This window comes from Cyprinodon tularosa, unplaced genomic scaffold (assembly GCF_016077235.1).
Source record: "Cyprinodon tularosa strain WSP-4 unplaced genomic scaffold, ASM1607723v1 ctg598, whole genome shotgun sequence".
NCBI lineage: Eukaryota > Metazoa > Chordata > Actinopteri > Cyprinodontiformes > Cyprinodontidae > Cyprinodon > Cyprinodon tularosa.
Window position 1 is genome coordinate 184,705 of NW_024039338.1, and position 12,796 is coordinate 197,500.

At 39.9% G+C, this 12,796-nt stretch overlaps 1 protein-coding gene across 1 annotated transcript in view; it reads left to right on the forward strand.

Annotated features, from left to right (window-relative positions):
- Positions 1-1,930: 1,930 nt before the first annotated feature.
- LOC119797735 (drebrin-like protein B) overlaps positions 1,931-12,796 on the forward strand; it is a 22,651-nt gene continuing 11,785 nt past the window's right edge. Inside the window, exons 1-10 of the mRNA XM_038306937.1 lie at positions 1,931-2,109; positions 2,193-2,248; positions 6,309-6,421; positions 7,180-7,254; positions 7,357-7,497; positions 8,057-8,134; positions 8,226-8,377; positions 8,463-8,517; positions 10,007-10,072; positions 11,658-11,769. Of these exons, the coding sequence (XP_038162865.1) occupies positions 2,027-2,109; positions 2,193-2,248; positions 6,309-6,421; positions 7,180-7,254; positions 7,357-7,497; positions 8,057-8,134; positions 8,226-8,377; positions 8,463-8,517; positions 10,007-10,072; positions 11,658-11,769 (931 nt within the window). The 5' untranslated portion in view covers positions 1,931-2,026. The remainder of the gene's footprint in view (positions 2,110-2,192; positions 2,249-6,308; positions 6,422-7,179; positions 7,255-7,356; positions 7,498-8,056; positions 8,135-8,225; positions 8,378-8,462; positions 8,518-10,006; positions 10,073-11,657; positions 11,770-12,796) is intronic.

The following is a 12,796-nucleotide window of genomic DNA, read 5'->3' on the forward strand; positions in this document are numbered from 1 at the left end:
CCAAAACTCATGCCATCTCAAGGTGCTGTCAAGGCTCTGAACTGAAGGATCCGGTATTTGAGGCAAACAACCTTTATTGAAAACAAAACCGGGTTGGAGGGCAGGAACCTCTGCAGGTGGCGACAGCAGGTCAGTGACCACTTCTTAGTGAAAGTGGATGATCAAGAACAAGTGAGTCACTAACCTGGCCTTACAATAAACAGACGCTGTCCCTTTATTTTTTTTTAACAGTGCCCTGTTTGGCGATGTGGCAATAAGAATAATTCTTGATGCCAAAACGAGAGCCCGACAGGTTTCGCTTTCAATAGTGGAGCAGTACGGCTATCACCATAGTGTTCCGCTTGATTTATGCATATAAATAATTTTATTATAATTCATGCAGGGAGGATTACAGATTTTATTGACACTCCAATGTAAGTAGAACAGGAAAGGAAAAACTGAAAAAAAGAGAAAAGATGAAAGAAAGGAGACAAAAGGGAGATAAAAGATAAAACAGATGCTGTTCCATGGGAGGTCGGAGGACATTAAGGAGATCAGCACACGGATGAAGGCAGGGTGACCCAGAGGGTGAAGCCAAAGCCTAAGTCAGTGACCTTGTAGGCATTCAGAGCAGGGAGGTCAGAGATCCAGTGAGGCGCTGAAGGCAAATTCAAGATTCAAGTCAGGTCACGGTTCTGGATGAGGGCAGGCAGACTCAGTTGTCGGTAAATATTGCTGAGAGAGGTCAGACAGGAGTCAGAAGACAGGTCCGGAAAAAGATCAGATGGGAAACTGCAAGCTAGGAGGTTGAGAGGCAGAACAGGTTAAGATCAGGTCGTCAGAACCCAAGTACACTAGAATAATTCTTACCCACCTCTGGAATAATATGGCACTGATGACTGGTCTGAAGGCTGGTTAAAGAGAGACTAACACAAGTGAATCAGATCTTTCTTTTTTTATGTACTCTAATAATCCCAGAAGAAAATTACTTCTTTGCATTGAACCCTTCCCTTTGGGGAGCAGTGAGCTGCCATTGTGCAGCACCCAGGGAGAAGGGTGGGGTTAAGGGTCTTGCTCAGGGAGCCAGAATGACAGTCTGTGGGGGATCGAACTCACAACCATAGGATCCAAAGCCCTATGCCCAATAGGCCGCCACTCCCCTTTACAGATAAGCTGTAACAAGAAATGAGAAGAGCTAAGCAGGTGTCTAAAATTATTAATTAGACCAGGCATCAGTGCTGAGATGATGACAGACGCTTAACAGAGAAAATTCAACCAGATCATACAGTCAGAATGATTGACTGTTTACTATCTGAGTCTTCCGCAATCTGACCCACCCAGCATGCATGTAGCGGCAGTGGAGAGGAAAAACTCCCTTTTAACAAGAAGAAACCTTTGATATATTTGATATATTTTTATCAAAAACATAATTAATGTGCACAAATAAGGAATAGTTGTATTAACCATACATATAAACAAAGTTGTATGGGGAACCCCAGGAACTTGGGGCCCTAGGCAGCTGCCTAGTATTGCCTAAGAGTAAATCCCCCCCGATTTTAGGTCAACATCTGACTGCTGCTAAGTAGAGCAGATTGACAAAGAGTCAAATCTTCCATAAGTGCCATTCATGTCACTATGTCTTATGTAAGACACTAGCTGAATCCATACCTGCCTGTGGGACGTCTGTTCCTTATGTAAACAATCACAGCCATTCACACTCCTTTTTATTTCCCCTCAGCCATGCCAATCCTATATTCAGGCTATGTTACATTTGACATGGAATAAAAGTTCCCAAAAACATCTACAAGGGACCAGTTTAAAATAGATGTGTTAATGTTTGGTATAAAAGAGTGGAGGTGTTGAAGTCAGAGGGGAGGAACTTGTTAAAGAATGTGGCTCATCAGGTTTAAATCAACCAACCTGACTGGTTGGACACGTGACAGGAGATCAGAATCTTTTCTGAAACCAGAGTTTCTTATTTCCCAAACTATTTCTCTCAATCTTCTGAAAGCATCAGCTTGTTTGGAGTTTGAAGACCTGGAACACGATGGCAGTTAACCTGAGTAAAAACGGTCCTGCTCTGACGGCCGCCTATAAGAAGGTGGTGGATGCTAAGTCGGACACAGACTGGTGAGCTATTTTGTTGAAAACAAAAGTGTAGGATAGAATTATTGTGTATAGTTTTCGCCCATTGCTTGTTTTTGTGCTTCAAGGGCTCTGTTCACCTATGAAGGCAACAGCAATGACCTCCGACTGGTAGAGACGGGAGGTAAGAGCTAATGATGATTTATGGATTTCAGTTTACGCTGGGAAAAAAAGTATGTTATTTTTTCTTAAAATAAGTGCCTTTGTTCTTGAATTTAGGAGGTAAGTAACAATTTACATTTAAAATAAGAAAAAACAATTGCATTGTCTTATTTCAAGTGCATATTATGTAGTTTAGCTTATTTTAAGAGTAAAAAACTCCTTCCATTGGCAGATCATCTTATTTACCTGCTTGAATTTAAGTAAATACACTTAATTAAAGAAATGCTGGCTTATTTTTAGATTGTTTTTGCAGTTTACTCATGTTCACGAAGCAGCTCAGATAAGAAGGACTTGCTGAGACTGCCGGTGTTTTTAATTCCCTTGAAGTGGAAAATTACCGTTAAGATTTGCTTTATCAGTCTTTTTTTCTTTTAAAGAGACATTTAGCACATTTGAAAAAAGGACTATTTACATTTTAAACTTTAAGTCTGAATTAAGTTTGTGTCCTGTTACAGCTAAAAGCTTTGAAATAATTTATTGGGATTTGATGTTGTTAAAATGATATATTTTATCATAAAAATGCAGGTGTTGGTTCGTGCCTTTAGATTCAGCCATCTAATCTCTGGAGCACTGCATTTTATTTAAGGTTTTCAACAACTTTAACTAGTAAAATGACTCTTACCGTGTATATTTTTAATAGGGATGCACGATATTGTGATTTTGGCCGATATCCGATATGCCGATATTTTAAAACTCATGTAGCCGATAACCGATATCGATACCGATGTTAAAGCTGGACAAAATAAGTAGTCATTGAAAATAGCAGTTTTGTTATCCATTTCTGACACTTTGAAAAATAATATACTCAAATATATTTTCATATGCTGATATCAAATAGATTTTTAAAAACGTGGTATCGATCTATTTTACTTTCAAAATCTCGTGAAATTTCATCGTTCTGTTACAAACTCTCGTGATATTTTGCAAATTCTTGTGAGATTTTGTTAGTAAAATAGATCGATACCGCGTCAATATATCAACATATAAAAATATTGCAAAATTTTGTGAATTTTCGGGGGATTTCGTAGCATAACGATGACATATAGCAATATTTCATTAGTAAAAGAGATTGATATGGTGTTTTTAAATGGCAATATATCAGCATATGAAGATATTGGGATATTTTAATGTATCAATATTTTTTCCCTCGTCTTTAGAAGTTTTTAAGTCTGTAAAAAAGAAGTTTTTGAGGAAGAAGAAGAAGTAGTATTTATTTTATTTTTTTTTTAGACTTTAGAAACCCAGAAGCTGATCAAATATCGGGTTAAATATCGTGGGGGGGCCGATGTCCGATATTCAGTTTTAAGGCCGATACCGATAGGGGGCCGATTATATCGTGCATCCCTAATTTTTACCTCAGGTACTGTTTAGTTTCAGGCCCCAAAGGTTTGTTAGAGAACATTATCGAATGAACAGAATTCAATTCAGTTCAACTCAGTTTATTTCTGTAGCACCAATTCACAACAGATGTCATCTCAAGGCATTTTACAATTCAACCAGATCATACAGTCAAATTGATTCAAAGTTTTCTATCTAAGGAAAACCAGCTGATTGCATCGACTCATTGACTATTCAGCAATCCCTCACACTAAGCATGCTTGTAGCGACAGTGGAGAGGAAAAACTCCCTTTGAACAGGAAGAAACCTCCAGCAGAACCAGGCTCAGTGTGAGCGGCCATCTGCTGAGGCCCACTGGGGTTCAAGGAGACAGAAGCAGAGATAAAAAAAAAAGCATAGATACTTCTTTCCGAGAATCATGGAGACCAAGGGACCCAGCATGCTGGTCAGATTTAAATTTGGCATCCATTTCTCTATCCTCGCTTAAGCTTTACTGTTTTGTTTAACTGTTTTTTCACTGCGACAGAACAAAGAAAACCAGGTGCTGCTCTCCAGCTTCCTCTCTATACCTGTGTTTCCTTACCATTTTTGACTTGTGTCCCACTTTGGGCATGTTGTCTTACCACGAGTCCCACCTCTCATTCAAAAGTTTTAAAGATTGATGAATTTACAATAACTGCTAATAAATAAAAACTATTTTACTTACTTTTAACTTGGGATTTTGAATTCTTTTTAATAGTTAAAAGTTAATAACAAATCAAAATAAATACAAAATAAAAATCATATTTTAAACCTGTACAGTAATAGCCATTTAAAATTTCCCCACTTTCCTTGATTGGCCCTTGGCTGGTCCCCTAAGATTCATTTTTAAAAATCAATCTTTGTACTAAAACATTCTTTCTGTCATGATTTGTCGACATTAAGCTCTAAAGTTGGAGTCAGAGTAAAAAAATATTCCCAGGAGAAGGCCAGTGGCTGGAAGTTGGCCATTTTGAATGGCTGCTACTGTATTTATAAAACTGGAGCTCCCTTATAATCACAAGTAAACCTGATGAATTGGGAACAAAATACTTTACAAAAAAATATTGACTGACTTAATTAGTTTTAGTTTGTTTTAATCCAGACCCCTGAGCTGCTTTGATGAGCTCAGTGTGAAAAACAACTGACCCCAGGCTGTTCTCTACATCCAATGTGCTCCTCTGCTTGGTTCTGATATGTGTCAAAGCTGAAAGCAAACTCACAGGAAAAACTTACTTTTTGGTTGATAAAAGCTTGTTTAATTTTCCAAGCCCTATTTTATTTTATTACCTAAAAAATTTAATATTTTCATGCAACCTTTGCAATGCACCCGCGGACCGATAGGAGTACAAGTGCCCCCTGTCGGGAATCACTGCTCTGTTCCACCATCACCAATCTGACTCACTAGGAGATCCCTGGAGGCGCTTATGTCTCAGAGGTTATTACAACTTTTTTTGCCTTTTTCTTTTGCTCCTTCTGCAAAAAGTGAATTGACATAGATCTCTTAGCCCTCCTGAAAACCAGTCAGGGAGGGGAATGTGGCCCCTGCTGTACTGTGCACTTTGTATCTCCTATGAGTAGCGCTCCACTTCCAGGGCGGGTGGAAAGACCCTTTTGTTATTTAGGCCCCTGAAGACATTTACGCCTTGGAGATTATTCCCAGCTCTTTTGCCTGGAGCGATCCCTCCCTTTAAATCCTCTTCTTACAGTCAATGAATTCCCAGACTTAAACAATAACAATAATAAATCAAACGTTAGCAGAGTGATGGTACAGACAGAGTGTGGCGGTGTTCTGTCAGACCAGTATACCCATAGACAATACCCATTTTTATCCTTTTAGTTTATCTCTTTAATTTTGTACGAAAAATAGACTTTAAACTATGGACGTGTATCCCTTTAGTCATGTACAAAAAAAAAAGAAAATTACTTACTGACCTTAAATAGTTTTTTTGTGCATGACGAAAGGGATACACGGCGGTTGAGGTAGTTTAAAATATATTTTTCATACAAAACTAAAGGGATCAAAGGAAATTCTGACAAGTTGCGCATGTGTATTTACTATAGGTATGCTGGTCTGACAGAGCAGTGGCTCAGGTGGCAAAACAAAGAGCTGAGAAAAAACATTTGCTGTTGTTGTCCTTTTGTGAACTGTCACCTGGTGGGTGAGTCATATTTCGACACACCCATCGAACTGCCTCGGTTACCTGCTGCGTCTTTTTTCACAGAGTCACGGTCGTGGTTGTCATGTTTCCCTTTATAAAGCCTGGCAATGAGAAGAGTTACTTTATTTTTTATTAGGCTCTTATATCTATCTAGGTTGCTCTGTATCTTCACTTTGCCTTCATTAAACATTTTGACGTATGCAGTCAAAGATTAAAATACAGTAACAAAAAATAATAATAATTTATACCTTATAGGATGGTACTGATAGGAAAAAGCATCTATGATTAACAACTGAGGTTTAACAAGCCCATTCCAGATGATAAACATTATTCCTGACCATAAATACAGATTCTTTCTCTTCAAACAGTTACTTTTCTATTCTAAGTGTGTCTTTGATGAATATATTGGATCTTTACCAGGAAAAATTGAATAGAAATCTTTTTTTTACATAAAGTCATATTAAATGCATTTATAATAATGTAGGTGTGGGTTTGTATGTTCAGGTGGAGGGTTGGAGGAGCTGGTGGAGGAGCTGAACTCTGGGAAAATCATGTATGCATTCTGTCGAGTCCCAGACCCCAATTCAGGTCTTCCTAAATATGTCCTTATAAACTGGGTAAGTCTCTCTTTCTGTGTCTATTCATCTCAGACAATTTCCTATTTCCCCGGTATTAAGACTTTATAGGGACTCGTATTCATTTTAGTAACTAATCCCCAACTACTTTTAAACCGACTCATAACATTAAATATGAGATCTTCTATGTTAGGAACAGACTTCAGTCTTCGTAAGTCCAGTCATTCCTCAGGTTTGCAAATATACCAGAAAAGGTCCCAGCATAATTCTGCTGAGCATGGATTTAACCAATTCATCCAGATGTTTTTATTGAATTAACTCTATAAAGTACATTAATTGTGTTATTTACTATTCATTTAATTTCTATCAAAAATGTCATGTTGTTTGACAGGTTATTTAAATTATTACTGATTCTGGTCTATTTAGGCCTAATCATTATAAACTAAAAACTCAGATAACCAAAACCTTTTTAATCAGTTAATCAGTTAATTTACATTCAACCAGCGGATATAGTTTTAACGTACAGCATGTTGGTTTTAAATGATAAATTCTTTTCACATTCATTGAAAAATTTTTTGTTTTTACTTTGCTCATCTTTATCTGATATTTTAATTTGTTTCATGAGCTAAAGCATCATAGAGTGTCAAAGATGCTAAAACTGTAAAGAACCTTTTTTAAAGCGCCGTTCAACCTCTGCAGGACTGGCCTCCTGAAGTTTATGTTCGTTTACATATTTTGTTACTTTCCACGTTAACTGTAAGGCACAGCCTAATAGGATTACACCATCTCTCTTAACGTAGACTGGTGAAGGCGTGAAGGACTCTCGTAAAGGCATGTGCGCCAACCACCTGACTTCCATTGCAAATTTTTTGAAGGTAAGTCTGAATTTTGTAATCAATTCTTTTACCAGTTGACAACGTAGCCTATGCAATTCATATTTCATCTGCCCCATATTGTTTTGACTCATTTGATCCTAGGGAGCCCATGTGACTATAAACGCGCGTACAGAGGAGGATGTGGAGCCAGAAACGATCCTAAACAAAGTGGCCAAAGCTTCTGGAGCCAACTATAACTTCCACAAACAGCAAAACTACTTAGATCCCCCGAGGGAGCAAGTGGTGAGAACAATTCCACATACATGAAGTTGAAAGAAATAATTAATAAATAATAATAAATAATTAATAGATAAATATAATGAATAAAAAAGAGTCATATACTTTGCCCTTAGATGGCCATTATCATGTGTACCAGTGGCTGAAGATGAGGTAGCTGAACCTTAACAATGCCAGGGGTTGACGTTAAGGATTTTTATCACTTGCCCTCTGGGCAAGTGACTTTCACATTTAATTTGCCCAGAAACAATTTTTACTTGCCCAGTATAATGTTGGATAAATATAGTTCCTAATAGTCTAGTCTTAACAGGATGACTTGATGAGATGAATGGAGTCTGCGTGCTATTGCTTGGTTGAAAAGAAAACCTGCAGCCACATGGCCCTTCCTGGTTTGACTTCCCTGGTCTATTCCTTCTGTTGCTCATTCTAGATCTTAAATCATTTAGACCTGCAGCTGATCTATGTCCAAATTTGATGGTTATTTTTAGAGCTAATCTTTGTGCTTAACACTACTTGTCCAAAGTAGATTTTTTACAACATGCTAACTCTTTTCTTCTTTTAACAGGGTTCTGTCTACAGAAAAATCAACGCTGTAGTGGAGATCCAACAAACCAACAAGGATAACTTCTGGGACCAGACTCAGGTTTGTCCTGTCATGCAAAACACCTGCAGCCTTACATACCACAGTATCTGCTTTGTTACCAGGTGTAAGTCGGATATATGTCTCTTCTTAGAGGGATGAAGAGGTATGGCGAAAGGAGGAGAGCAGGAGAGCGGAGCAGGAAAGGCAGAAGCTGGAGGGGGAGAGGAGGGACTTGGATGAGAAACAGGCGAAGGAGAGGGAGAGGAGAGCAAAGGAGAGAACGCAGCAGATTGAACAACGGCAGTGAGTGATTATAACCGTAATATGAAACCAAGTGTGTTCACCAAGAAAGGTTCATCAGAGATATTTCTATCCTTCTACCTGGCAGGATGCTTCAGAAAAAGAAAGAAGAGGAAGAAAAAGAAAGGGAGCTACTCCAACTGGTAGGTGATTACAATAAGACGGTCTGGTCCGGTTTGTTTCCTACTCATTCTAAATACTATACATCTGCTGAAGACAATCCAGCATTTGAAAGTAAAATAAAGTAATAATGTAACTAGGAGATGCATTTTAGTAAGAATTGTTCACTTATAAGTTAAAAATACAAAAGCCAGAATATTTGAGGTGTTCCTGGTAGTTCCACCTTTGATATTAACAGAGTCGACAATGTTCATTTCCCCCAGCTGCATCCAAGAGAACAATCTAACTGTAATTTCTGTTTCCAAAAAAAGATTCTCTACGTCAGAGCATAATTTAAACAGCTGAGGGAACCCAGGCGGTGATTATAAACTGTATAGTTTTCTCTAACCCTCTGTTGGAATATATTCTTCCTTGTGCATACGGTTAGTAAAACTAGAACAAGTTATTAGACTCTGGGTGTTTCAGGCACATTGGTCAGCTGTTGGTCAGCCTGTTTGGTCTTATTAATAGTTGCTGAGGATCTTAATGCTCAGCAAAGACGGTCACTGCAGCTGGGTTTCTGAACCAGACTCATATGATGGATGAACTTGCGGGGCGACAGTGGCGTTGGATGTAGGAGTTTGCCCTGAAATCGAAGGGTTGACGGTTCAAGCACCGACTCCGACTATCAGTGTCGTTGTGTCCTTGGGCAAGACACTTCACCTGCATTGTCTACTGATGGTGGTCAGAGGGCCCGGTGGTGCCAGTGTACGGCAGCCCCGCTTCTGTCAGTGAGCCCCAGGACAGCTGTGGCTACAATGTAGCTTGCAACCATCAGTGGGTGAGTGTGTGCGTGAATGGGTGAATGAATGTAGTGTAAAGCGCTTTGGTCAAGTCTCCTAACTTGAATAAAGGCGCTATATTAGTACATGCCATTTACTATAAATAACTCCCTCATCCTGACAAGAAAAAGACTTCCATTTTAAGGACTTGGTTCTAGCTGTATTAATGCCTTTTTGTGAGAATTGTCTTGTTTGCAAGTAAACCTCCATCATTGTGTGGCCACTGTGGGTGATGCAGTGCAATCAACCCATTCAGCTTCAAATAAAGTCAAAATATGTGTAATTATCTCAGAATGCCCAGGTCAGAACAGGAGGGGGGGCTTTTTTTTTTTACATTTCCATCTTGTTTGGTTGAGGATGTGAGTAGAGATCCAGACACATCTGTCTTCACCAACTCCCAGAGTGAAGAGACAAACCATTTCATTTTGCCTCATGGCCTTATGCAGAGCTCAGACTTTGCTGCTGACGACTCTTTTAGAACCCACCAGCATTTGAGCTCTTTCCATGGTTGCTTGTTTTATGGTGGAAACTGGTGTGTGTCTTCTACTAAGCCCTCCGTTAGACATTTTTCAACTTATGGGGTCCTTAGATCTGAATGAGATTTAGAACAAACTTTACACATGATGTTTCCATTGTTTATGTTTCTCTTTTTTAGCAAGTTATTTAATTTGAAACTATCTCACTATTATAGAATCAGCAGGAAAACACAAAGAAGGTAACAGGAATCAACGCTGCAGCATCTGTTCAGAAAGCTAATGTGAGTATGGCTCAATGAGCACATGGATGTAACAGCAACTTATACAGAATATTATTCTATTCAGTTCAGTGTCAGTTCACAAAACATGTCAGAGACAGTTGAACCAGATCATACAGTCAGATAAGTTCAAAGTTTTCTATCTAAGGAAAACCAGTTGATTGCATCGACTCATTGATTCAAAAGCAATCCTTCACACCAAGCATGCTTGTAGCGACAATGGAGAGGAAAAACTCCCTTTGAATAGGAAGAAACCTCCTGTAAAATGAGGCTCAGTGTGAGCGGCCATCTGCTGAGGCCCACTGGGGTTCAAGGAGACAGAAGCAGACATAGAAAAAGAAGCAGAGATCCAAAAGGCAGCTGTCAACACACAGCCAGGAAGACAAGCTTCAAGCCAGCTCCCATGTCAGAGGATGAAGAGAGCACATCCAGTTAGTTAAAGTCAGAGAAACAGGACTACACTGGAAAACAGACCAATCTCCAACATCCGTAAACAAAGGTGTTGATGGCAGCCGCACAGCTGATATTTCTCTCCAGAATGGAGTCACTGAATGAACTAACTTAGATTTAAACTGAAAAAAATTGTACTTACTTACCTATGATGGAGGAAAAAAAAGTTTGGTGACTCATTAAAGAGCAGGCATAGGAGATGCTAGTAGAACTAACCTTGAATCCTGTTGTGTAATTGTAGAAGATATGATTATGTTAAATAACTAGAACTGGAAGATATAGCTAATTGGTCATTTAAATGGAGGGTAATACCAATAAATGATTATTAATAAGGATTATTACTGTCATTTGCTTACACCAGGGTTCTTGGTCTTTTACATGAGGGTTGGACTCCTAAAGGCTCTTAGACTATGGTTATCATTTGATCTTCAACATTGTTAACATCAGGATAGAATAAGTGGATGTGATGGAGGAGTATAAATACATTGATGTTCACCTAGACTGGACTGGAGACACAAATGTGAAGCTAAGAGGGGAATGAGTCCCCAGCTTATGACGGGCGCTGCCCCTAGAATTCCTAGCGAGCGAGCGGAGCAGGCGCCATCCGACGCCAAGCAGCAACAGCGTCCAAAGGGGAAATCCAAAGCTGGAGTCAGAAGTCAGGTCCAGGTTCTGGAGCCGGTAGAATCCAGGAATCAATTCCAAAACAGATTAGACAAACGGATCAGACAGGGGCAAAGCAAAACTCTGGATCCACATGGCAGAAACAGGTCACATCCATGAAAACAGAACAGACTTCAGAAAGCTAGAGTTAGTCTCACCAAAACACTCGAATAACCTGGCACTGATGGAAGGCAAGCACACAACATGAATAGCAGAGGAACCAGGTGGAAATGATCGGCGTTAATCAGCCGAAGAACCAATAAGACAGGGGAGCAAGGAGCAAAGGGAAAAACCGAACCATCAGTGCCAAGATCATGACGGCTTAGGTCCTTCAGCTCCAAATATCTTAATCTGGTTCATTATCTAATTATAGATGTACCCTCCTTTAGATTACACTGGTTCCCAATGCACCTAAATAGTCCTTTCCTGGTCTGTCAGACTTTCATGTAATTGCTGTTTTTTATTTCATTCCCAGGAGGCAAAGTCATTGATTTCTCAGAGATCGTTTAATCCCAGAGACATATTCAAACAGAAGGAGCAGAGCTTTGAAGTCAATAACAAAACACCTCCTGCTGCGTCCCGACCTGGTAGGAGCACAACTAACTGTTACTAAACTATGGTGTCACATTTATTTCAAAATGCCTACCAGCAAAATAAACATACTCGCATGTATGTTAAACTACTTCTGCGCATGGTTTATCTACCGCCGAACAACAAAATCACACGTGCGAAAAACTGCTGCTCTGAGAGGAGCGCCGCAAGCGCCTGGGATCGGGCTGAGGACGTACAATTTCCTGTCCAGCGGCCAAGCTCAAGGACGGCTGCGCTCCACAAGTGTCTCTGCCCTTGAACTGATTCTCTCCCCAAGTAAAGGTAAATGTGTTTTGACAAGTTAGGTGGAAATCAACCGTTTTCTGTAACCCTCCTCCTGATTGGTCCTTGCAGACACAATCACACAGGAAGTAGTTTCAAGAAGCCTTCCTGACACTACTTCCTGTGTGATCGTGTCTGCAAAGACCAATCAAGACGAGGCTCACAGAAGAGGTTTCCCTCTGCCCAACCTGTCAAAACACATTTTCGTGCAGGAAGAAAATCAGTCCGAGGGCGGAGATGCTTTTGAGAGTGCAGCCATCCTCGATTGTGACCGCTGGATAGAAAATCCTGCCCGCGGTGAGATCCCACACACAATCCTGTTGGGAAATATTGCCACAATGGAGACAAATCAATTTGATGAACCACATCAATCCCTCCTTTTACACAAGGAGAACAAAAGAATGATTCTGGAAAGTTCTGAAAATCTCCAGCCCTGGCACAGCCAGCTCACGCATGGTCCAATCAGCTGACAAGAAGGCTGGAATCCCAGCAGGAAATACCCCTACGTCATTCAGGGTTTAAATCTAAGCGGCGAGAAATGAAATCGGTCTCTTTCCCTGGGTTACGCCGTCTGTGAGGAGAGTCACATTTCACGTGAAATGCTAAAGAAAGCTAACTGGAAATAGCTTTCGTTTTCCTGCGTCAAAAATCACGGATTGCATTGACCCATCGTGCATAGCGCCCGCTGAACTGGGTGAGACGGGGATCTCCGAAGATGAACGCTACGTGGATTTTCCCCTC